We start from the raw sequence: 21,551 nt of genomic DNA on the forward strand, positions 1-21,551 counted from the left end.
CGCCATTTTGCTACTTTATTTTACAACATCGCGCGCGTCACTTTGGCGTTTCCTGCCGTCTAGTCGTTTCCTCCCTTTTTTTTCGTGGATCAGTTTCCGGTGTACGAGTCCTAACGTCGTAATATTTGTCACACCGAGTCGATAATATCAACAGAGAGAGAAAAAAGGGCGTTTGCTGTGTGTATGCCATTAGCTGATGAAAATGCGACAATGCTCATAGAAAGTCATTTTTCCAAATCAACTTTTTTGCCATTGGAGGATCATTTGAATAGATCGCAGTTGTTGTTGGGGCGTTTTCACTATCATCATCCCCAAGGTTGGTTGGTTGGTAACCGTCACTCTGCGATTGCGTCGTCACACGAAATTGAGTCCAAAACAAATTTTGAATGGAATGCGCCGTCAGTAGTCCAAAGTAGTTGATAAAATGACCGCCAGGTGGCCTACGGCTGACTTTGGAATAGCCCAAAGCTTCTCCTCCTCCTCTCATGTACGGACTCGTCTAACCACGCAGCAGCAGCAGCGTAAAAAGCAGCAGACTCTCTTGTGTCTTGTGTGTTGTTTAATTCACATTGTGTTATTCATCTGCCAAGTGTTAAATTGACCATCAGGGTTTTCATCAATGCCATCAGAGTGAGTTTCTTGATTCATCTTTTCAATGCGACTTGCTCATCTCTGTGTACACCTTTCACTAGAAAAGTGAAATGTTTGGGTCGTATTTTCACTGCTCTCCCGCAAGGTTTTTTTTTTTTCTTTTTCCAACACGCTCTTCGACCCTTTGTTTGGTTCCCTTACGTGTACACTGACCCTTTTCGTGTCTCTCATCTCATTAAATTAATTGCTCATGATTTTGTCTCTTTGTTGTTGAATGTGTTGATAACGTAAGAGTATGTGTCAGCTGATTTCATTTCATGACATTTTTTCTCTTGTCTTTTTCATGTTGACAGCAGTCGTGGCAGCAGCAGTGGAGGAAGCCAGGTGGGAAGCAATGGCAAGATTCATGGATACCTCATCGTTCTTGGGTGAGTTTCGCCCAGCACAAACTCTCTGGTTTGACAGTTGAAACACAGCTGACAGATAGTGCTTTTTTTTATTATTATTCTTCAAAAATTCCTTGGCAATCAGTTCAGTGTTGTTAGACTCTCGTGTGGGTAGCGCTTCGTTACTCGTATCAGGGCATGCCCGGACCTGTCCGTGTGTTGCCTGGACATTCCCAACCCGCCGAGGGGATCAGAAAGGGGGAGAGAAACAAGGCAGGGCAGGATGAGTGGTGGGGGGGAAGTTGTTGCAATCAGATACGTATAGCGCTGCTAGCTGCCTTTATACTGCCTCCTTAAATATTTTTGAATATATGGTGTCGTATTCTCGGCCACCTTTATATTGTCATGTTCTTTTTTTTTCCCCATTTTGATTTGATGGAATTTTAATCCCTTTTGAAATTTTCTTAATGCAGGAACAATGGCAGTTTACCCTCGGGCGACAAGGGTCGCAAGCGTTCCAAATACGGCGTGATGCAGCGGCCGAAACCCAACGGAGTCCAGCCATCCAACCAATACCGCGTCCAAACACCTCAAACCCATCCCGTAAATATCCCAAGCTGCGTCATTTTGAGAGAAAGAGAGAGGGTGTGTTTTTCTTTTTTTCTCTATGTCATGTGATATATCTTCCAGGCTGTAACGGATGTGAATCAGCACACGATTTTCTACACTTTGCCCCGGCACCAGGCCGTCATCGTCGAGTACACTTCCGATCCTACAAAGGACATGTATCAGGTAGTCCTCTACTTCCGTTATCCCCTTTTCCAGGATTTATTTTATTTTGTTTAAACTATTCAGATTGGCAGATCTTCAGAGGAACCCATCGACTTTGTGGTTGCCGATACTGTGCCGGGGAATTTAAACAAGTCGTCGGTGAATCGGACGTCTTCCTGCCCAAGCAATGGTGGTCAAGTCATGGCAGTTGGCAGAGTGGCACAGAGCACCATCAGTCGCTTCGCTTGTCGTCTTCTAGTCGAAAGAGACAGTCTACCTGCCAGAGCTTATGTCTACGCTGCTGGATTCGATTCGTCTCGCAACATTTTTCTAGGCGTAAGGAATAACAATTAAAAACCCCACAATTGTTTTTAGGATAATATTGACGTTCTTTTGTTTGACAGGAAAAGGCGACCAAATGGGAGACGGACAAAGGCATCGATGGCCTCACGACAAATGGAGTCTTGTTGCTGCAACCCAAAGGAGAATTTGAAGGTGGGGCCGCTTTGCCTGGACAATGGGTCGAAGTCTCGGTCGGAGGAGCCTTGTACCATTTAAGAGATTCCAGATCTGCTCCGCAAAAGAAATCACAGGTTCGTTTTCACCTGCTCCTATTTTTGCTATCCAATTTTTCATCCATTGATTTTTTTCTAAAATTTGGTTAGGTGGAAAATGAATTGAATTTGCTGGTGGATGGATCATTAATCGATTTGTGTGGCGCCACATTGCTGTGGAGGAGTGCCGAAGGCCTTGCCAAAGGACCGGTACTATTTGTTTATCAATAAATCATTAATAGTTTATTTGATGTGTTTGCATTGGTTTGTGTATTGCAGACGGCTAGACATTTGGAAAAGATGGTTGACGAGTTGAATGCAGGCAAACCGCAGTGTCCAGTCGGTTTGAACACGCTGGTGTTGCCGAGAAAGTCGACTTTACCGCCGCCCGATCAGACTCCGTACGTTTATTTGAAATGTGGGCACGTTCAGGGCCAGCATCACTGGGGGAAAGAAGGAGAAGATCGAACATGCCCCATCTGCCTTAAAGTTGGCCCTGTCTCACAACTCAGCATGGGTCTCGAACCAGCCTTTTGGGTGGATCGCGAACCACCCACGTACGCGTTCAATCCCTGCGGTCATATGGCTTCCGAGAAAACAGTCAAGTATGCAATCGCTTTTTAATTTGCACACTTGGCCTTTTTTTTATTGATCCGACTCTTATATTATTATCAAACACAATTATAGATACTGGGGAGCTATTCCTATTCCTCACGGTACTAACGGATTCATTGGCAAATGCCCGTTTTGCGCCACACCGCTGGAGGATCGAGGCTTCGCAAAATTAATATTCCAGGACCATTTAGATAGTTAATTAAAATAATTGAATGAATGCCGTTTTGTTTTGTTGCCTTTTTTTTCCACGGTCTGTCTAATTCTTTTCATCGATTGTACATTATAAAATTAAGACGGCCACAATTTCTTATAACCTCCCAGCCCGTACTGACTTTTAGAGAGAACGAGAGAGAGAGAATACACATTACTCTAATGTAAATATCCTGGCTCCGATATCTTCGACTAGCCAATCGATTCCTGACAACAAATTGTCTCCGTTCATGGCGCTGCAGCCGACGATACGCCAGTGATGAGTTTCAATGCTGTCGAGATTCAGTGCCTGTTGTCATTACAACGTGATTTAGTTTAACTGTAAGTGAATGGATGGCAGTGGACAATATACCTCTTTGATTTCATCAGCTGTCATTGACCCTGGCAAATCTTGCTTGTTGGCAAAAACAAGCAATGTTGCACCTGCCAATCTCTTTTAAAAGGTAGGAATGTAAAAATGTGTTTTAAAAATACCAATAAGTAAAGAACTACCTCTTCTTGTAGTAAGGAATGTAATTCTTTTGTGCAATCTTCCATCCTCCTTCTGTCAATGCTGTCGACAACCCAAACTAGGCCATCTGTGCTTTCAAAGTAGTTTCGCCAGTAGGACCTCAACGATTTTTGCCCTCCAACGTCCCATATATTGAGCTGGTAACTTTTAAAAATAGAAGCATGTTGTTAAAAGACATCAGTCTAAAAAGTAAGAATAATGAATTAGGTCAATCGGCACTTTTGGTGTTCCAGGGTCTTGATGTTGAATCCGAGAGTTGGTGAAATCGTATGGACATCTTCTCCATTGAATTTTTTTAATATGGTGGTTTTGCCAGCATTGTCAAGGCCCCTGAAAGACAGTTATAAATTGTACAAGTTAGCAATTTTTTAAGAGTTATTTTGAATAGCAAACGATTGAAGAAAAAACTGACAGCATAAGTAGACGCATTTCTTTCTCTTTCTGTTTCAATTTTTTTAGTATGGTCAATAAGACCATTCTGGTTACTGAGGCAAGTAGCAATTTATTTGATTTCACTTGGTTTGACTTGTTTGTTGTTGACAGTTTGTTTGCAAGGGGCAGGCCTTGAACAAATAAGGCCCGCCCTTTTTTCAAGTTTAAACAGCGCCATCTGTTGGTTAAAAATTGTATCGCGTCGTCTCGACAATCGACCGGAAGAAAATATCAAAATACAGGACAGGTCACTGTTTGACGTTTAAGAAAGTTGATTGAAAATTCCGTCCAAAACTAGGTGTATATTTGATAAGAGATGTAGTAAATTTACAAGTCATTTATTTTTTAAAACTCTTCGGGTGCGACTTCGAAGATGAGAGGACAAGAAGAACGCGCCATCTGCGCGTAATACTGATTGGAATTCTTGTTGACTAACCAATGAGAGCTCATGCTGTTCCAAACGTGAGCTCCGACAACAGACTCGTCCCAGTTCACCTTATCCACTGGTTTGTCGCCACGTTTGTAAAAGTAATCTCTCCATCGATGATAGTGCACTGGGTAAAATGACTTTGGCGCTAAAATCCGGAACCCTTGGCATCGCTCCGGAGTCATCCAGCTAATGTAGTAAACTTGACACCAATTTTGTAGGATCCGCGTTACCAAATCGGGCCCATTATGAGACCAAACATACCACCTGTATTATCAAGAATTCTATTGAAAATGAGATCACTAAAGGTTTTTTATTAAATTATTTAGTACTTGTAATCAGCTGCAAATGTTTCGACAGCAGTTCGAATGATTGGATGTTGATGGTCGACGTGAATGACACTCGATCCGAGTTTGTCACCATCTTCGGCCACCACAAAATTCCGGTACGGAGTCACGGGTCGGAGTTGGATCACGTCCAAATCGAAATAGTATCCACCGTACTTGGACAGGGTCAGAAATCGTAGAGCATCGCTGAGATGGGCCACGGCGTACCATCCACGGTTCCACTCTGTGCAGAAATACCAACGCTCCAGCGGAGTGGCGACCATGTAGTCGCCCAAATTGATGCTGGTGATTTGCACGTTGGGGTAGTTGAGCCTCAGCGTTTTCATCGTCACTGAATTTAGATCTAAATGCTTGCCCGTCATGAGGAGGTGGACGGTCAAGTTGGGATTGTGAAAGGCCAGCGATTCGACCACGCAAGCCTGGCGGAAGTTGAGAAAAGTGGCGCCGGAAGTTTCGTGAAAAAACGCCTTGTCCTGAGTAACATTTAAATGTTTGTGTTCTTGCAAGGCAGGATAAGGACACGGCCATAGGCAATCTGGTCGTCCGCACATGTCGGAACCACTGGTGTTGCCCGCCAGACAACATCTGGATCGTCCAGCTCTCACGTTCACTCGAGGATCCATCTTGCGTGTGATTCAAATGCGTTAATTTACAGAAATAATTGAAGATATAAAAACACGTTTGATAATTACCTGGTGCAGAAAGATTTCTGACGTGAGGTAATTATAAACTATCAAGAAAAGAACCAAAAATGAAAACATTCCATAATAGAAACGGCGACGTGTGACCGAACGGCATTTACGGGAACGGTTATTCGAAAATTTTAGATCCATTCTTCTGGCAATTGGCCTTCAAAATGGTTAGTAGATGCAGCACTTTGACACAGCCGCATTGCCACCAAAATTTGATGGTGATTTCTTTAAAATCTGATGAAATAAAATCGTAGTTTGGCCGAGGCTTTGCACCCGCACGTCCCTCAGCACCGACGAATGTTTTCTTGTGATCTTTGGCTTTCAGAATGAAGTCGGACGGTAGTGACAGAAATAAAATAATTGAGCAGTCGTTATCAGCAGACAGCCAGATTTTTAACTGTGACTAATCTGGATAACAACTGATAAACGACTACGGTGGGTTGGGTCGGCATCGAGTGGCTGCTCAAGTATACGTCAATAAAAACCTACGTACTATCAATGTTGACGAAGCTGCCTTTCAAGTGTCAATTGTCACACGGCGATACTCCTGTTTTTTAATTATAGTTCATTTTAGTATAGTGTATCTTTAAAATTCAATTGCATTATATTATATTAGCCAGAACTAAAATGAGGAAGGGGTGATTACATTTACCTTGCCTTATGGGGAAGAGGAAAGCCGACTCAGGAAATAGGGGGGACCCATAAAAGACGTAAAATATTTCTGTTTAAAACCAGTTTGAAGCACAACCTTTCCGTGTATAACGTTGAAGGGGTCCTGACTCGTTCATTACATTTCCTCGACTGACTGAATGCATGACATGACTAAATTGATTTTTCTTTCTTTCGTCATTGTTTATTCAAGAAATGGGCGGGGAGTTAAACCCAACCTGGCGGCCTTCCTTAATTATTCATCGGAAGTATGGGGGGACAATGTCCGAAACGGGCACAACTGTGGAAGGACACACCTGAGATCGAATAACCGTTATTGACAAACAAGCCGACAGGAAACAGCCGATCGCAATAACGCACTCACAAAAACGAGAAATGTACACACACCAAGTCTCGTTTTGTGTTTACTTAACCGCTTTGAAAGTTCTTCAATTGCACTACACGTCGAGTAGTTGTAGTAACAAATGCTGGACGTATTTTTCTTTATCAAGACATTTGCTGTGTCAATAGGGTAAAAAGACTTTGCTTAGCTTTATATTGTTGCAAAACCAACCCGTATTTAAACTGAAGAAATTTCAACATTTTTTGGCGCTTTATTATTTACGAAACGCCATCTAGAAGAATAATTTTGTACTGCTTCATAGGTTTTTGTTTTCTCATTCGTCGCCTGCTTTGTTCTCGCATGGCCGAAGTCCGAAGCGTGCTGGTTGTACGTGATCTCCGAATGTATTTTCAATTCTAAGTATCTTTCTGACTATATTTCTAATTGTTTCAATGTGGTTGAACTAGCACATAGTTATTGGTTTAAAAATTCCATGTGTAGAGTCAAGTTTATTTTTGAATACCGCAATGGTTGGTGTGACAACACATCTTTTAGAACTTTCCTTCATTTTGCTTGGTTTCATTTTGAAAATCTGCTTTGACACATTTACATTCCAGTCTTGTAGTGTAACTAAAACTTTCGCAAACTCATGCAAAATTAGGTATCACATTTTCAAAGAATGTAACACAGTTTTCTTTTTACGATTCAGAATGTAATTTTTGCTAACTAGTTCTATCCATTTATCATTAGATGTTATGATTGACAAACAAGCTGTGTGTAATAATTGTTTCTTTTCATATATCTAGACTACCTGACTGAAAGAAGTTTGAATCTTTTGTTGGATTGGTGGAGTACATGTGGTGAATCCAGAACAGAAAATGAAGATTGCCTTGATGGGGATTCACACCATTTATAGGTGTGAATATTTTATAGGCTTATTCCTTGAATATGTCTTTTGTTGAATCTTGAACTAGAGTAGAAGAAGGAAAACTGCCATGCTAGGTTGTTGTGGTTTAAATTCCAGTCTCTCGGTGTGGGGCATAAAGCGCAAAACCCTATTTTTGGGGAACAATAGCTGCTTGACAGGACATAGTTTTGATTAAAGTTTAAAACTTCCTCGTTTTTACCTTTCTCCAACTTTGTTTCATTTTTAAAATCTTCTTTGACACATTAGCTTTCCAGTTTCCGTAATAAAATTTGTTGGGCTATTATATTTTTAAAGAACATGGTGCAAGCGTGCAACACAATTTCTTTTTAATAATTTGATATGTAATTCTCATTAGTACCTATTTTTATCACTGTGATAATGTGGTTAAATATGAACATGCCAGCAATAATTTTTTTTTCTTTTCTTGTTTCTAGATTCCCTGATTGAAAGAAGTTTCGAATATTTGTGTTGGAGTTGTGGAGTACCTGTGGTGAAAACTTGCAAATCCTATTTTAGGATTTTATTCTTTTACATTACTTACGTGATTTGGTTTAAAAACTGCAATCCTTCTGTATACCGAATTTTAATCAATCATAATCGAAAGACTCGGGGGAAGGAGGTGATAAACCATGTACCTTAAAATTAGTTTGGTTTATACTTATCATAAAGAATGAAAATAAATAAAATTGTAAAAGTATGCAAAGTAGAATTGTTTTATTTGTCCCACCTCCACCCACAATTCCACCACTTTTCAACATATATACATACATACATTTACACATACACTTAAGTTAACCCGTTGGCTGCCACGCCATACAACCCGTAGGTTGTTTTCTACTACTCTACGCGCCACGTCTGAAGGATCCATGGCTAAGGTGGGACTTGCCATTGCTGACAAGTCCGGGCTGACACGGTGATAGGAGAAGATGGAATGCACAACCTCTAGAATCCATCACCGTATCGACAAGGGGGAAGTCCCTATGGTGCATTGCCTAACGGGGCCTTTCGGCGAATCTGGGGCTGGTGCGACTGTCCGACCCCGCGGCATGAAAACCACGAGACCGAACAGCGCGGCCCGTGCTAAGGAGCTAGGGGAGAACAAAGGCGTGGCAGACAACGGGTTAACTAACACAAACGCAATAATACCAACAATACAAAGATCCACGTTGATGACGAGTGTCGGTGTCCATTTCCATTGCCAGAAGTATTTTGTTGGCGTATTCTAATCAGATAAAAAAAATTTGATAAGAATACAATACACACAACCTAAATGTGATTAACTTGTAAATGATGAACTTACATCCATTCACTCCACCGAGTTTCGTTCGCACCAGAAGCAGGGGCAACATCCGACGGAGACCGGTGACGATTGTTAAAGATGAGAAAATCCATCTTCTCGACGTCTCTTCTGCATTACCTGAATAAAGATAAAACAATTCTTATTAAGTGACATGCCAATAAAAGTTACATAATTGATAATAGTCACATAATACATATAGGTTCATTGATCTGGTTTTTGGGCTCAAAACTTCAAAGGCGCGCTTTAATTTGCTTAAAATCTACCTAACAATATTGATAACTGACCACATAACAAAGCTCATTTGCTAGTCTTTAAAAAAAATTCCGGAAGTAAACCGGAAGTAGCCACAACTCCTCAACCATTGAGCTGTCATCAAATTAAACCACATATTCGTGATCTCCATGAAATTTGGGGTCGATTAGGTGTGATTTAAACGAAATCCAAAATTTGGCCAAAATCGAGAATTTTCCTGAACTATAGTTCAGGAAAATTTTCAAAGCCGGAAGTACGAAAACGTACAAAACGAAACATGAACTTTACCACAAATTCGACGAGGATCACGAATATGTGGTTCTTTTGTGCGTCAGATGAATATTTACTGAACTACTGACTAAAAAGAGTAAACCGGAAGTAGAAAAAAAAAGCAATTTTCGAAAATTTAACAAGTGAGCTTTGTTGGGGGAATAATAATCGTCAGTTATCACTAAATATTTCAACAAAATAACTGTCGAAACATGTTTAAAGAGGTGTGCAAAGTAACTGTAACTGACTGTTTTGACAGCTGTAAATTATCAAAAAGCCATCTAGCGTTAGAAAAAAGAAACGTCTAAGTACTTTGTTTGCGCGCAAAAAGGGCCTGATTTTGGAATTCTTATTTTGTCACAGAGTTTAACGCAAGTAGATTATTAGTAGATAATCTACGAAAGTAAGTCAATTATCGGTTACCTGGGCATAATCCCGTGGCGAGTGACTGCAGGTATTTCACAGGGGACGGAAGCGAACACTGAAGTGATCTTGTTCGCCAGTGAAGCACAAGAAGCAGCGTACGTCGTGTAGATAAGGATCCGAACGTTGGTAGAAGTCCCTCTTCTGTCATGGACAAATCCAGCATTGACTCAAGAATCTCCGTGCCAGGCCAGGACCTCACGATTCCACGAAGAAACTGCTTTGTAGATTGAAACTGGTGGCCGACTCGCGATCTTATGGGACGTCACAAATAGTTCTGTAAAAACGAGTTGGGAATTAAAAGGAAGCTCAAACAAAATCAACTCATAGTAGTAACTCATGTAAAAGGTGATAATGATGTTTACCTTTATCATTTGGGTGACGAATTCAGCAAGGCATTTGACTTTCATCAAGCAGATCTGGTACATGCTCATGGCAGGTTATTCACTTCACACTCTTTATGTCACTGAAACTGGAACTCTAAGTAGCAATGAGATAAGGAAAATTATCTACATTACTTACAAATTTACACAAATTTACCTATGAAAAATAAAACTCTACCTATTTCTCAGCTGGGTGGTTTCCCGACAAATGTAGAAAACAACCATAACAAACATGCTGCCACAGGTTACACCATCGAAATTGCAGATAAGATACTATGGTTCACGAACAAGAAGACCTACATATTAGACATTATTTGAAAATCTGAATTATAATGGTTTTACTGCTTAATTGTTCTGGTTGGTAGTGCTTAGTAATGGGAAAATACCTTGCACATTGTCTGATTTCCATTGTGGGTTTCAAATATGAGTTTTAGGCTTTTGAGCATAAGGAGCTAACGGATGGAAGGTGACTGCATCTGGAATTTGAAGAAATAATTGGGTATAATATAAAACAATAAGAAAACTAGGTAAAGAAAAACCCACGTTTGATATGCAGTTCAATTTGATATTTGCAATAACAGAAAAACAAGTATAAATTAGCAACAATTTGTTTCGCCATGTTTCATGATGCATGAACAACAATGTCGACACTGCGACATCTAGTGATGATTTTCTGAATGTTATACATTTTAAAGAATTATTCTAAATCCTACTAAAAAGAAATTGGTTGCTAACAGTAGAACTCCAGCGACAGTACAACTCCTTTTTTTAATATTATAAAAAATACTCGACAAGAGAACTCCAGTGCCCGACAGTAGAACTCCACTACCGACAATAGAACTCCAATAATTTGTATAATTATTTTCATGTCCGACAATAGAACTCCAACGATTTAGCACTTCCAGTGCGGACAAGGCGGGACGAGTATATACCAACTATCAAAGTATGTTATCCAGAGAACAACACGCATTGTGCGACGGGAAGAATGAATCTTGTGAGTTTATTCACGTCCGAATATATAAAAGCAAAAGTTGGCAACAGGATGTAACAGCCTTTGGGGACCTTTTTAACTTTTTTTTATTTTAAAATTCAATTTCATCCGAAAAATCTGATTGCTTGTTATGGGAATAAGAGATTTCATTACGAGAGAATTAAATGAACTGTTAATATTTGTGAACATAGATCGATGTATTCATTTTTCGGTTATAGACGATTGATCCATCTTATTTGTATTGAGGAGTACATTTTTAGTTGATTGCCGCTGAAATAAGCCATTCAAGAAACACACACGACACAGCTAAAAGCAAAGCGGTACAAACGTAGAGCCCATAGATAATGACGCTGTTGACAAAGATCTCATTCATTTCTTGTTCCTCATAATAATCGAACGTTAACAGAAGAATGTCAAATTGGAAGTCATTGCCGTTTTCATCTTTTGGTTTCTGCTCGGATGTTACAACGGTGACTGGTCCTTTACAGATGGGACATGTTGTCTTGACCTTAAGCCAACTCCAGAGGCAACTGCAACAAAAAGTATGGCCGCATTGAGGCCGCGACGCGTTGACATGCGGACTTAAACAAATTGAGCACACTCCGTCGTCAAAAATCGCGAACGTTTGGTCTTCCGTGTCGTCATCTTTTACATTTCTGGTCATGTAATACTGTTTACTCTTGAAGTAGTATTCCTTTATCAGAAAAGGCCAGGCGAAACACATGTGTAGGATGTAAGGATTGAGAGTTAGAGGCAAGTTGATTCCTTGGAAGAAATTAAGAGCTTGGATTAAGGGCGAGAGGCCAGTTAAAAATGAGGAAATTCCAAAATGGGCGAGATAGATCCAACTGTAGTCGTTAAACACCCCTCGAATTACTGGCCGACTTGGTGGTACGATGTTGAAAATCAAAACAAGAATCGAAAAAGCAAAGATGCTGGTAATCAAGTCGATAAAGGAACCCTCGTAGAATCCATGCAATCCATGCACCCAAAAGACTCCGGCGATAATCCCAATGAAGATCTCGGTCACGAACGATGTAATTATCTTAATCATTTTGGTTTGTAAGTGAATGGTCAAGATGTGGTGTTATTTTCGTCACATCGCTGTTCCCTTAATATAGACATTTCGTTGCACTGCTAGAGGAGCAAATCTCCAATGTTCTGATTTTTCGTAATTTACGTTCAAAATCTCGAATAGCAATTAGCAAGAGATGACATTTTCAGTAAATTAGTAATTTTACGCATATCATTCAAAATTAATCACACCCAATTTAAACAAAATTATAAATCTAAATGGAAAAAAACCTACAGTTATAGTTATACCACACCACGTAACGGAAGGGATCTTGTGCGTGGACCAATGTTGCGCCGTCTGGTGTTGTTGCTTGGTAGCCATTCGACTGTACAGGCGATCGTGGAAGTGCAAAAGGATATAATAGGCTTGGGGCTTCGTACATCACCTGCGCGATTTTCTAAACAGTTTCAACAGGACTCACATACCGAATTCACATTCGTTTTCAACAAAACCAACAGCAATAACTCGCCAAGTAGTGAATACGCATAGCTAAGGAATTTAGCTAGAACCCGTCACAAATAAATTATTTTAACGATTTAACCAAAGGTTTTTTCCCCTCACGGTTGCGGGAAATACCCCACTCTTCGCAATAGCCGACGCCATCAAATTACAATTTGTTCGAATAAATAAAACGGTGGCCAAGAGTCAGGATAAACTTTATCCATCGAATGCGGTGGGAGGGGAAAGGCAAAAATAGTTAATGGGAACGAAAAGTGGATCAACAGGCGCAGATGATCGAGGCAAAAAAACAAAACGAAACCACCAGAGTACAAAAAATTGTCGTCTAGTTTGAAAAGGATGAGACAATACGATCAAAGAAGAAAGAAAATGAAAAAGAGACGGTTCGATGTGAAGAGCGCATACATTCCCTATGATAACATTTTTTGCACACATTCATCATTCTCCATTTTTAGAATGAATGAAAATTCGAAATCTATTCATAACATATTCGCAATGCACCATTTACCTAACAAAGGGGGGTTCAAACAAAAATGAACAATTTCGCATGTGAATTTAGAAATTGAAAAATGGTCCGTACTCCCAGATTCAATTTCGCGATTCAAGGGAAAAAAGGTAATAAAAAAAACCCCCGCATAAAAACCCAATCCCAGGTGTCTTCTCGTCAAGTAATAAATTGTCTATCGTTTTGCAATTTTCGTTTTGTTTTCTGCTCCAAACTATTAGACAACCAAATAATTTTCTGTTTGCCTTTCACATCAAAACATATCTGCCGCCCTGCCCAACAAAAAGGCACACTGGTATACAACGAGCAAAGAGAAATAGAATATCAATCGAAACAAAAAGAAAAGAAAGCTCAGTATTGTTTTTCTTAACTTCGAATCGTGACCCCCCCTTACACAAATCTTTATCTAGAATCCTCAACGGAATCTTTTCAATGTCCAATCCGTCAAAAAGCTCTTGTCAGACTTTCTGCATAGAACCATTGTTACTTGTGCACATGTTGTGCAGTGGCTTCGCCACAACCGTCTTACGCTTATGTCGGAATTGCGACTCTAGGCACTAACAAGACGAAGAGCTGAAAACCAACCAAAAATAACAAACAAATTTGTGACAATTTCAAATAAAATAGGATAAATCAATCTTTTACCGATCACTGGAACTGTGGTGATTTCCGATGTCGAATGGTGAACAACAACTTCATTTGGTACGAGATCGGAAAATTCGGCCAAGGAGTCCCCAAATGGCATGAATAAGCGAGTTGATCCTGGACCAGATTTGTGAGCTGTGAACGGACCGGGTCATCTGAGAAAACAGAGATCTTCTTCAGCCAAAGGAATGATGCGATCCACGATCCAAATTCGGCAGCACTTGATCGAATTCCAAATCTATCGATTTCAAAGGTGCCCGAAACTAAAATTAAGAGTTCAAATCTAATTGCAAGTTCCAATAGGTAGCATTTGTACCCACCAATTTTCATGGAATAACCACAAGAGGTTTGCGGCTGCGGCGAATTTTCTTCAATCAGTTTGACTGGGGGCAAACTTAGTCCACACTGGCAAGGACTTGATCTAATGTAAAACCCACCACAATCGAATAGATTTGAGTTACACATACAGTAGTTCAAATGGAATTTTACTCGGTAGGATATCTGTGTCTCTTCCTATAACAAAAAAGCGTTCTAGTTTCGAAATTTGATGAAGGTCCTTTCAAATTAAAATTCAACTTCAATTCAATAACATTAGATTTTTAAATTATGAAATTAAATACTTTTGCAAGGCGATAAAATCGAATCTGAGTGAACACTATTCCCGTGGATCGATTCTTTGGCTTGGATCTCCGACTAAAAGCTAATTTTTAAATTAATATCTCTATTTTGCCTAATTTCTGAGATTGCTAGTTCTTCTTAAATGAATTCAAAACAATCAAAAATTATACCACGGGATGAGGTGAGGGAATGTTGGAAGTGTCTGTTCTTCGTCTGGGTGGTCCAGCAGCAGTGGTCTTGGGTCCGCCAACACCCTGCATCTACAGGTTCTCCATTTCTTACGCCATTTTACTGGCCTGGGCTTGAAGATAACCGCAAGCCTCTTTCTTCTCATCCATTTGCCTTCACTAGTAATCGAACATCATCAATGGTAAACAGCATCATATTGACTGTAAAGAAAATATGTTTTGACATAAGAAATAGTTCAATGTTGTTGTATAATCTATTAAATTATTTGTTATGCTGTATTATTTTTAGAGAAAACTTTCATTAGAACACTAGAAGTGTCCTGTTTCTTTTCAAACCACAAACATTGTTCTATAAGTAAGAATGAAAATACAAAGATTATCGAAAATATCAAAGCAATACAATATAGCCTAAAAATTGACGATAATTTACCTAAAAATGCATTGATGAATTTAACTAGACCGCAAAACTATTTGTGACAACAAAACAGAAGTAAGAAAACCACCTTCATGCCGCCATGATGGTGGCACCAAGGCAAGTACATAACAACGATGTCAAAGGTCTTAAAATAATCTGTTAGTGTTGCAATAGAACATGCCTACACATTCATAATTTTAATCTATCAGGAATAAAGTATTTTAATTAAAGTATTACGCGAGAAATAGAACATAGCCATGACATACCAGAACGTATTCGAAGTTGCAACACAGACAGTGGTTCCAACATGACTGTATACGAATATGCGTGGGGGTGGGGCCGTGCCGCCGTGGGCATGAGACGTTAACCGATTATCGGTTAACGTTTACCGATAGCATAGAGGAGGAGATTTCACACGTTAAAAGTTAAAACTAAACGTTATGAACCTGAAGCTTAACAAAGTCTACGAAATTTGTTTTTTTGAAAAATACAAGGACCACAAATTAAGGTCACCGTACAGCAGTGGCAGCAAAATTACAGCATTAGAAACTCAAATGAATCACGCAACTGAAAGAGATAGTCCGATTTAGAACATGTACTGCCCCCTTAATAATGTGCTGTACCCTTAATTTTGTAACGAAACCAATCATTCAATCACATAAAAAGTATTAACCGTCACTATTTTACTCTTGTTTCTTTTAGTTTTACACCATTTTGAAAGAATATCGTCTTTGTATTTCACTGATTACATGCATAATCCAATTAAGTACAGAGTATTATTTTTTTAAGGCTGCATAGGGAAGGTCACTTATGCCAGTTAAACTTATTTTAAAGGTACCTGAGATCGTCAACCAATAAAGGATGGGAATAATTTTAATGGGACAGCATTTAGGCCAATATATCACATAAAAGAGCGTTACTTCATTCAGCGAATTGTGTACCAGTTGACTGATTCAAGGCCTTTTGATGAGTTGAAATACAAACGAAAATTAAATCATGATTAGCTAGCCTTGTGAAAGTGAACCGTTACTCGATGTCTAGAGAGCTTGTCTCTCCGAGTAAAGGTCTTATCGCATTGATCACAATCTAGTCGTTCTCCGGTGTGAATTACCAGGTGGCGTTTTAATTTGTCTCTGGTGACAAAAGTCTGTCCACAATCGCCACATCTAAAAGCTCTTGTTCTTGAGTGAATAAGTTGGTGGCGATTTAATTTGTCTCTGGTGAAAAAAGTCTGTCCACATTCTTCACATCTAAAAGCTCTTGTACCTGAGTGAGTTAGCTGATGGCGATCGAGTCGGTACTTGTCTCTGAAGGATTTGGAGCAAAACCCACACTCGAAGGGGGGCTCTCCGGAATGAATTTTACGCCGATGAGTTTTCAACCGATTGCCATCGTAAAAGGCACGTCCACATTTCCGACTTTGAAATGAACGGTGGCGTGGAGGCGGCGATGAAGTTTCTGTGGGATTTGAAGTGTGTCGTTGGCTTCTTCTCAACTTTTTGGGTGTGCATACTTCTGTCACTGGCCCATCGTTCGTGTCGACAACATCAAATTGAACCGACGAAGGCTCGTCATCTAGATTCGGAAGCATTCGAGCCGGAACGGTTTCGGATCCGCCACCGAAATTGGAAAATGGTGACATGAGGCCTACTGAATGGGTGGAGTCTGAGCCAATTTTCTGGTGTAAGCCACCGACGGAAACCAGCATGTGTCCATCCTGTCAAATAAAATATTCGTAATTAGTTCAGAAAAAAAATAAGCGTCGAACCTTTTCAAAAGAAAAGACTCGAAACGAACGAAAAAGGCCAACAATAACCGACCTTGATATTCGGAATGTCCATCTCGTTTAGCATATTCATGGGCACGATTTCTGTGATGGGTGCAGTAGGCATCGTCGGTAAAACAGCTAAACTGAAATCAACACCAGGCACTTGTATTAGCGGGAGTTGTCTTTCTGTCTTACTGCTGATCGATTTGACGCGTTCTTGTAAGTCAATGCGCAACTTTTTCACTTGCCATAGCTCCGATTGTCTGGCATGAAATGATTTCAAGACTATTTCATAATCACTATTGTTCTTCTCTATTTTGCAAAATGCCTTTTTTCCAATTCCGCCAAAGGATGAATGAACGCTGAATCCATTTCTTGGTCCTGATTTGTCGTCGAGTAATTTGCCAAACTGACGAGCTTCATTGATGCCACGAAATTTTGAATAGATCATACTTTCTTCCGACGAACGAAGAAATGTTTCTACTTCGGGATAGGCAGGAAATGAAGCTTGGGGCATACTCCAGTCGACAGCTGGTGGATTCTTTGTCGGACTTGACTCTTCTATCCAGTGATCCAAGATGCGATTAAAAACGGTAAGACCAAGAGGGGCTTCAACAAGAGTTTCTTGAAGGGCTTCATTGCTGACTACAAACTGCACAAAGAGATTTCCTTCATCGGAAGGAAAGGATTTACAAATTTGAACTTTAAAGCTTTCCCAGCAACGTTCGTCGTTGAGCCACAAAAGGCAATCAAAAATCTTCTTTATTACTCCATCTCCCATGGAGTTAACCAAATGGACAAAGTCTTGCTGAAAAAAGAGTTGACAGGCATTACGATACCAGTCAATGCAGAGAGGTAATTGCTTGATGTCAGAAAGTGCAGATAAGCCAAGATTAAAAACAAGTTCCACTAGTTGTGGGGTCGATATCTTTTTCATCAGCTGCTGTAGAACACTAGAAGTAATCAATCGATTATTCTCTGCATCAGAGAAATGATTTTTTTCGACGTCGACGAAGAATTGGACACAGTCGACGAGCAGAGACGTACTGTTTGAAAGGTCGCTAGAGTTCAATAGTTGTTCCGAGATCCCCAACAAAACGAGATCGCTACAAGTTTTCAATACCATCAACTTGGAACTGGAATTCAAATTCGCCCATATGTCAGACGTTGACATGAGCATTCGAAATAGCTTCTGTTTTTCCTGGTGGGCCCAGCTTCCGGATATTTCATTAACACAGACGTGATGAAGAAGCGTATGCGTTTGGGACTCGTCGCCTGCCTGTAGGAGCCACCTCACCATTTCCAGGATCACTTCTCGGCGTGGCATGGCAGTTGACTTCTCCTCCACAAGAGGCAAAAATGATTTGCAGATGAGAGGAATCATGACGGACTGGCCCAGTTCAGAAGTGGTAGCCAACTGATAGATGACGGGCGAAGTAATCAGTTTTTCGATCAAATCCTTCTTCATCAGGATAAATGTTTGACTTTCCGATACAGTCGGCTCTCGGCACACATTAGAGATGAAAGTTTCAAGCCACTGGGCATTTCCAAGACGAAGAAAACAGCTCACCAAGTCCACGGCGAAACACTTGACGGACGGCGCGTAAATGTTGCAAGTAATCGCCAAAATCTTCTGGCATAAACCATGTAGAATGAATTGACAGGACCGGTGCTTCTTCGAATAATGTGAGCAGAATCTGGTTTCAAAATCGAGCACAAATCGACACTGCATGGATAACTGGAGCTTGGAAAAGAATTGAAAAAATGAGGCGATTCTCTCTCTGCTGGCGGTTTCAGGATTCATCTCCAACGCCACAATCATGTCCATATAGGATTCTACATGGGACTGCTTTGACTGCAAAATAAAATATGATTCAAACGAAATTACTTTATATGAAATTATATTATTAGATACTTGTGAAGCTTTAAGCAAGTCGATATCAGTGAATGAGGAAGATACAGCCTCTCCAATCATTATAGCTCCTTCCTTGAAATTGAGATCAAGAAAACATTTTCCCAGCTTGACAATCGGGATTAACTGTTTGGCAATAATCCGGCTTGAAGAGATAATTCGCTTAATTAATTCAGCGACATCGTCCCAATCTAAAAATAAAATAAATCTACAGTAAAATTTATCCCAAATTTACATAATGAAGAAACAAAGGCTTATTACCACTGACTTGGCGCACAAAATCGGCACACACGAATTCCGCAATTGTCTGAGCAACATCCTCGGTTTGAATTCCTTCAAACTTCTCAATGCCGTGCCAGGACTCTTCATAAAAATTGGAGCAGACCAGTTTCAAGAGATTGATGCCCTCTTCACGAGCCTTCAAGGTGATGCAGAAACGGAACAATCTTAACGTCAGTTCACCATTTTCCATTCCAGCCAACGTCCAGACTTTTTCAGGTTCGGCGCAACAAAACGAAATAAGCTGCCGTAATTCGTTTTTGGCTTGTTGTCGCGTTTCTTCCTTCCAGTTGGGCGCTGACACCAATGATTTGCTCATCCGGATGAGAAGTGACTGGAGACCATATCGGCAGTACATCTGGAAAGAATGATGTTTGGGCCAAATTACTAGTACTCCGTGATGTTCAGTATTTACTCCTCGATTTTCCATTTTCTTATCTTGATCCAGTTGGGTTCTACTCGATGAAAAACGATCTTCAATCCGTCCAACAAAATGCTGGTTCGAATTCAATTCGATGCTCAAGTTTCTAACCACATCATCAGAATCTATCCAACGCAATTTTCCAACAGAATTAAAGTCGACGGAATCTTTGTCGTAAATTTGTTGAATTGAATGTGTGGCCATCGCGAGGTGAATATCGAGGAAACCGCTGCTTTTGAGTAGTTCGGCCGCTTTTCTATCTTGACTGCAAAGGAATTCAAATGCAAAATTTTCAATATCGTATTTGTCGTGTAGAACGAAGAACAAAATATTTTCTTTCAATTCCTTCTCGGAGTACAGGTAATCGTGCTGTGTGTTATGAGCAGAAAGTTCGATCTCTTCAGACTCGGAGTCTTCGCTATCTTCCGAATCCAGGGAGTCTTCCTGCTTGACTTGAATCAGCCACGGTTTAAGTACTTCTTTAACTTGTTTCAGAGAGGTAAGAAACACCGGAAAATCCTGGGGAATTCTGATCTTGGCATTTGTCCAAATGAGATCAAAAACTAGAGTTAATTGGTATCCTTGCGTTACGGGTTCCGTAAAATATTCGCAACAGTCGAAAAAGGTAGTGATGTAAAAGTCTCGGTCACTGCTTGCATGGTTTTCAAAGGGTTGATTTCTTCCTTTATATTCGACACTGAAACACCCACCTTGGTGCCCTCCTTCAACTGGCACTTGAAGGATCGCAGTACCAAATTTACCATCAACACCACAGCAACCAGGGTTTTTTATTTTGTTGCACGATTGACCACCATGTTTGTAAAGCACAAGTTTTTGAAGCTGTGCTTTGACATTCATCAGTTTAGTGGGCAGTCGAAAGAAGCAGCTGATCAAGGATGACAAACCGAGGCCTTCATAGGTTTTATCACATATTTCTGATGCACTGATCTCCCACTCGTGTCTTTCAGAAGGATCAACATGTCTGTTGTATCTCGCACTGCCAGCTGTTGATTTATTGGCAACCTCTTTCAGCATCCCGATATTCTAGATGGAATAAGCAGTAAGAAATAGGGTTCCAGTTGCTAAAACATAATTTTTTTTTCATACCTTATAAGAAACTGGTATCTTGACATCTAGTTCTTTGAAAGCTATAATGTTCAAAGTGAATTGTTCCGCTGTCAATTGCTTTCCACAAGCAAAATCAACCAAACTACCTTGGTTTTCAAAATTCACAGCTTTTGTTAATAGTTTCTTATTAACAAAGCAGCACTCTTCATTTGAAGAAGCCATATTTTTTTTTGTTATTGACTGAGAATTATGCGCAATTAATGTTTACCAACAAAATAAAAACTATTGTTTCTAACAGTCTACACTGAAAACAGAGGCACAGACTACGACAGTAGTACCACAGACTAAGATTATAAAGACGACTATCTCCTATACAGCCAGTGAGGATCATGCTCGTGGCTCCCGCTGCGGCGCTGCGATCGACTTGGAGGAGACTTTTCTGTGAATTTTCCTTTATCCCTACTGATTGGAGTCTTCACACACCTTAATTTTAAAAAATTACTATTTGTGCTACATTTTTACTTTTCCCTGTGTAATTTTGTTTGTGATTTCTTGATTATGTAATAAAAATGTCAAATAGATTGGTTTATTTGTTGGTGCCTTAAAAAATTGGTTTTTTAGACACCCTTTCTCGCTTATTTTGTGACGATTTATAGTGAATCGTGAAACGCTGGACTAATAGACTATTCATTTGGCGCCTAAATTGTCCTTCTTTCCCAACGGCACAAGAATCCATCGTTTCACGATTCATTATAAATCGTCACAAAATAAGCGAGAAAGGGTGTCTAAAAAACCAATTTTTTAAGGCACCAACAAATAAACCAATCTATTTGACATTTTTATTACATAATCAAGAAATCACAAACAAAATTACACAGGAAAAAGTAAAAATGTAGCACAAATAGTAATTTTTTAAAATTAAGGTGTGTGAAGACTCCAATCAGTAGGGATAAAGGAAAATTCACAGAAAAGTCTCCTCCAAGTCGATCGCAGCGCCGCAGCGGGAGCCACGAGCATGATCCAGACGGTTCCTCTCAGCCCTATAGGGACGATCGTGGTCTTTTCCTCTTAGTCTGTGGTATATGGCACGCCGAAACCGACACAAAAAAAAAATGTTTAAAAAA

At 40.0% G+C, this 21,551-nt stretch overlaps 4 protein-coding genes and 3 long non-coding RNA genes across 14 annotated transcripts; 2 read left to right on the forward strand and 5 right to left on the reverse strand.

The window, feature by feature from the left end:
- Positions 1-37: 37 nt before the first annotated feature.
- LOC124194909 (protein pellino-like) lies at positions 38-3,296 on the forward strand. 4 transcript variants are annotated; one of them, XM_046589307.1, is made up of 9 exons: positions 38-630; positions 945-1,019; positions 1,451-1,580; positions 1,668-1,769; positions 1,833-2,084; positions 2,153-2,341; positions 2,414-2,512; positions 2,582-2,907; positions 2,990-3,296. In XM_046589307.1, exons 1-9 carry the CDS (start codon positions 620-622, stop codon positions 3,114-3,116), a joined length of 1,311 nt encoding a protein of 436 aa, XP_046445263.1. In that variant the 5' UTR covers positions 38-619; the 3' UTR covers positions 3,117-3,296. The 4 variants fall into 4 exon arrangements, with proteins under 4 accessions (XP_046445263.1, XP_046445264.1, XP_046445261.1 ...); XM_046589308.1 differs by having other exon boundaries at positions 439-630; positions 948-1,019; XM_046589305.1 differs by having other exon boundaries at positions 465-736.
- Positions 3,140-4,212, reverse strand: LOC124194920 (ADP-ribosylation factor-like protein 2). The gene is made up of 5 exons (XM_046589327.1): positions 4,051-4,212; positions 3,858-3,968; positions 3,620-3,782; positions 3,480-3,560; positions 3,140-3,416 (listed from the first exon to the last, which is right to left on the reverse strand). The coding sequence occupies exons 1-5, from the start codon at positions 4,113-4,115 to the stop codon at positions 3,282-3,284; spliced, it is 555 nt and encodes a 184-aa protein (XP_046445283.1). The 5' UTR covers positions 4,116-4,212; the 3' UTR covers positions 3,140-3,281.
- Positions 4,213-4,352: 140 nt separating this feature from the next.
- On the reverse strand, positions 4,353-6,339 carry LOC124194912 (lactosylceramide 4-alpha-galactosyltransferase-like). Of its 2 annotated transcripts, none has more exons than XM_046589312.1 (4): positions 6,189-6,339; positions 5,537-6,083; positions 4,830-5,467; positions 4,353-4,781 (listed from the first exon to the last, which is right to left on the reverse strand). In XM_046589312.1, exons 2-4 carry the CDS (start codon positions 5,675-5,677, stop codon positions 4,727-4,729), a joined length of 834 nt encoding a protein of 277 aa, XP_046445268.1. In that variant the 5' UTR covers positions 5,678-6,083; positions 6,189-6,339; the 3' UTR covers positions 4,353-4,726. The 2 variants fall into 2 exon arrangements, with proteins under 2 accessions (XP_046445268.1, XP_046445267.1); XM_046589311.1 differs by having other exon boundaries at positions 4,353-4,764; positions 6,189-6,338.
- Positions 6,340-6,884: 545 nt separating this feature from the next.
- On the forward strand, positions 6,885-8,158 carry LOC124194924. 2 transcript variants are annotated; one of them, XR_006875081.1, is made up of 3 exons: positions 6,885-6,947; positions 7,334-7,443; positions 7,890-8,158. It is a non-coding gene; the product is annotated as an uncharacterized LOC124194924 (long non-coding RNA). The 2 variants fall into 2 exon arrangements; XR_006875080.1 differs by lacking the exon at positions 6,885-6,947 and adding an exon at positions 7,091-7,188.
- A 401-nt stretch (positions 8,159-8,559) lies between these two features.
- On the reverse strand, positions 8,560-10,179 carry LOC124194926. Its single transcript, XR_006875083.1, has 4 exons — positions 10,066-10,179; positions 9,701-9,977; positions 8,756-8,872; positions 8,560-8,677 (listed from the first exon to the last, which is right to left on the reverse strand). It is a non-coding gene; the product is annotated as an uncharacterized LOC124194926 (long non-coding RNA).
- A 3,537-nt stretch (positions 10,180-13,716) lies between these two features.
- Positions 13,717-15,289, reverse strand: LOC124194923. Of its 3 annotated transcripts, none has more exons than XR_006875079.1 (6): positions 14,995-15,289; positions 14,547-14,913; positions 14,379-14,458; positions 14,226-14,314; positions 14,079-14,163; positions 13,717-13,996 (listed from the first exon to the last, which is right to left on the reverse strand). It is a non-coding gene; the product is annotated as an uncharacterized LOC124194923 (long non-coding RNA). The 3 variants fall into 3 exon arrangements; XR_006875077.1 differs by having other exon boundaries at positions 13,718-13,996; positions 14,079-14,179; positions 14,248-14,314; XR_006875078.1 differs by lacking the exons at positions 14,226-14,314; positions 14,379-14,458 and having other exon boundaries at positions 13,719-13,996; positions 14,079-14,179.
- Positions 15,290-15,691: 402 nt separating this feature from the next.
- On the reverse strand, positions 15,692-20,765 carry LOC124194895. Its single transcript, XM_046589284.1, has 5 exons — positions 20,467-20,765; positions 18,921-20,403; positions 18,663-18,850; positions 16,800-18,602; positions 15,692-16,696 (listed from the first exon to the last, which is right to left on the reverse strand). Exons 1-5 carry the CDS (start codon positions 20,647-20,649, stop codon positions 15,980-15,982), a joined length of 4,374 nt encoding a protein of 1,457 aa, XP_046445240.1. The 5' UTR covers positions 20,650-20,765; the 3' UTR covers positions 15,692-15,979.
- Between the last annotated feature and the right edge of the window lie 786 nt (positions 20,766-21,551).

This window comes from Daphnia pulex, chromosome 5 (genome assembly GCF_021134715.1).
Source record: "Daphnia pulex isolate KAP4 chromosome 5, ASM2113471v1".
NCBI lineage: Eukaryota > Metazoa > Arthropoda > Branchiopoda > Diplostraca > Daphniidae > Daphnia > Daphnia pulex.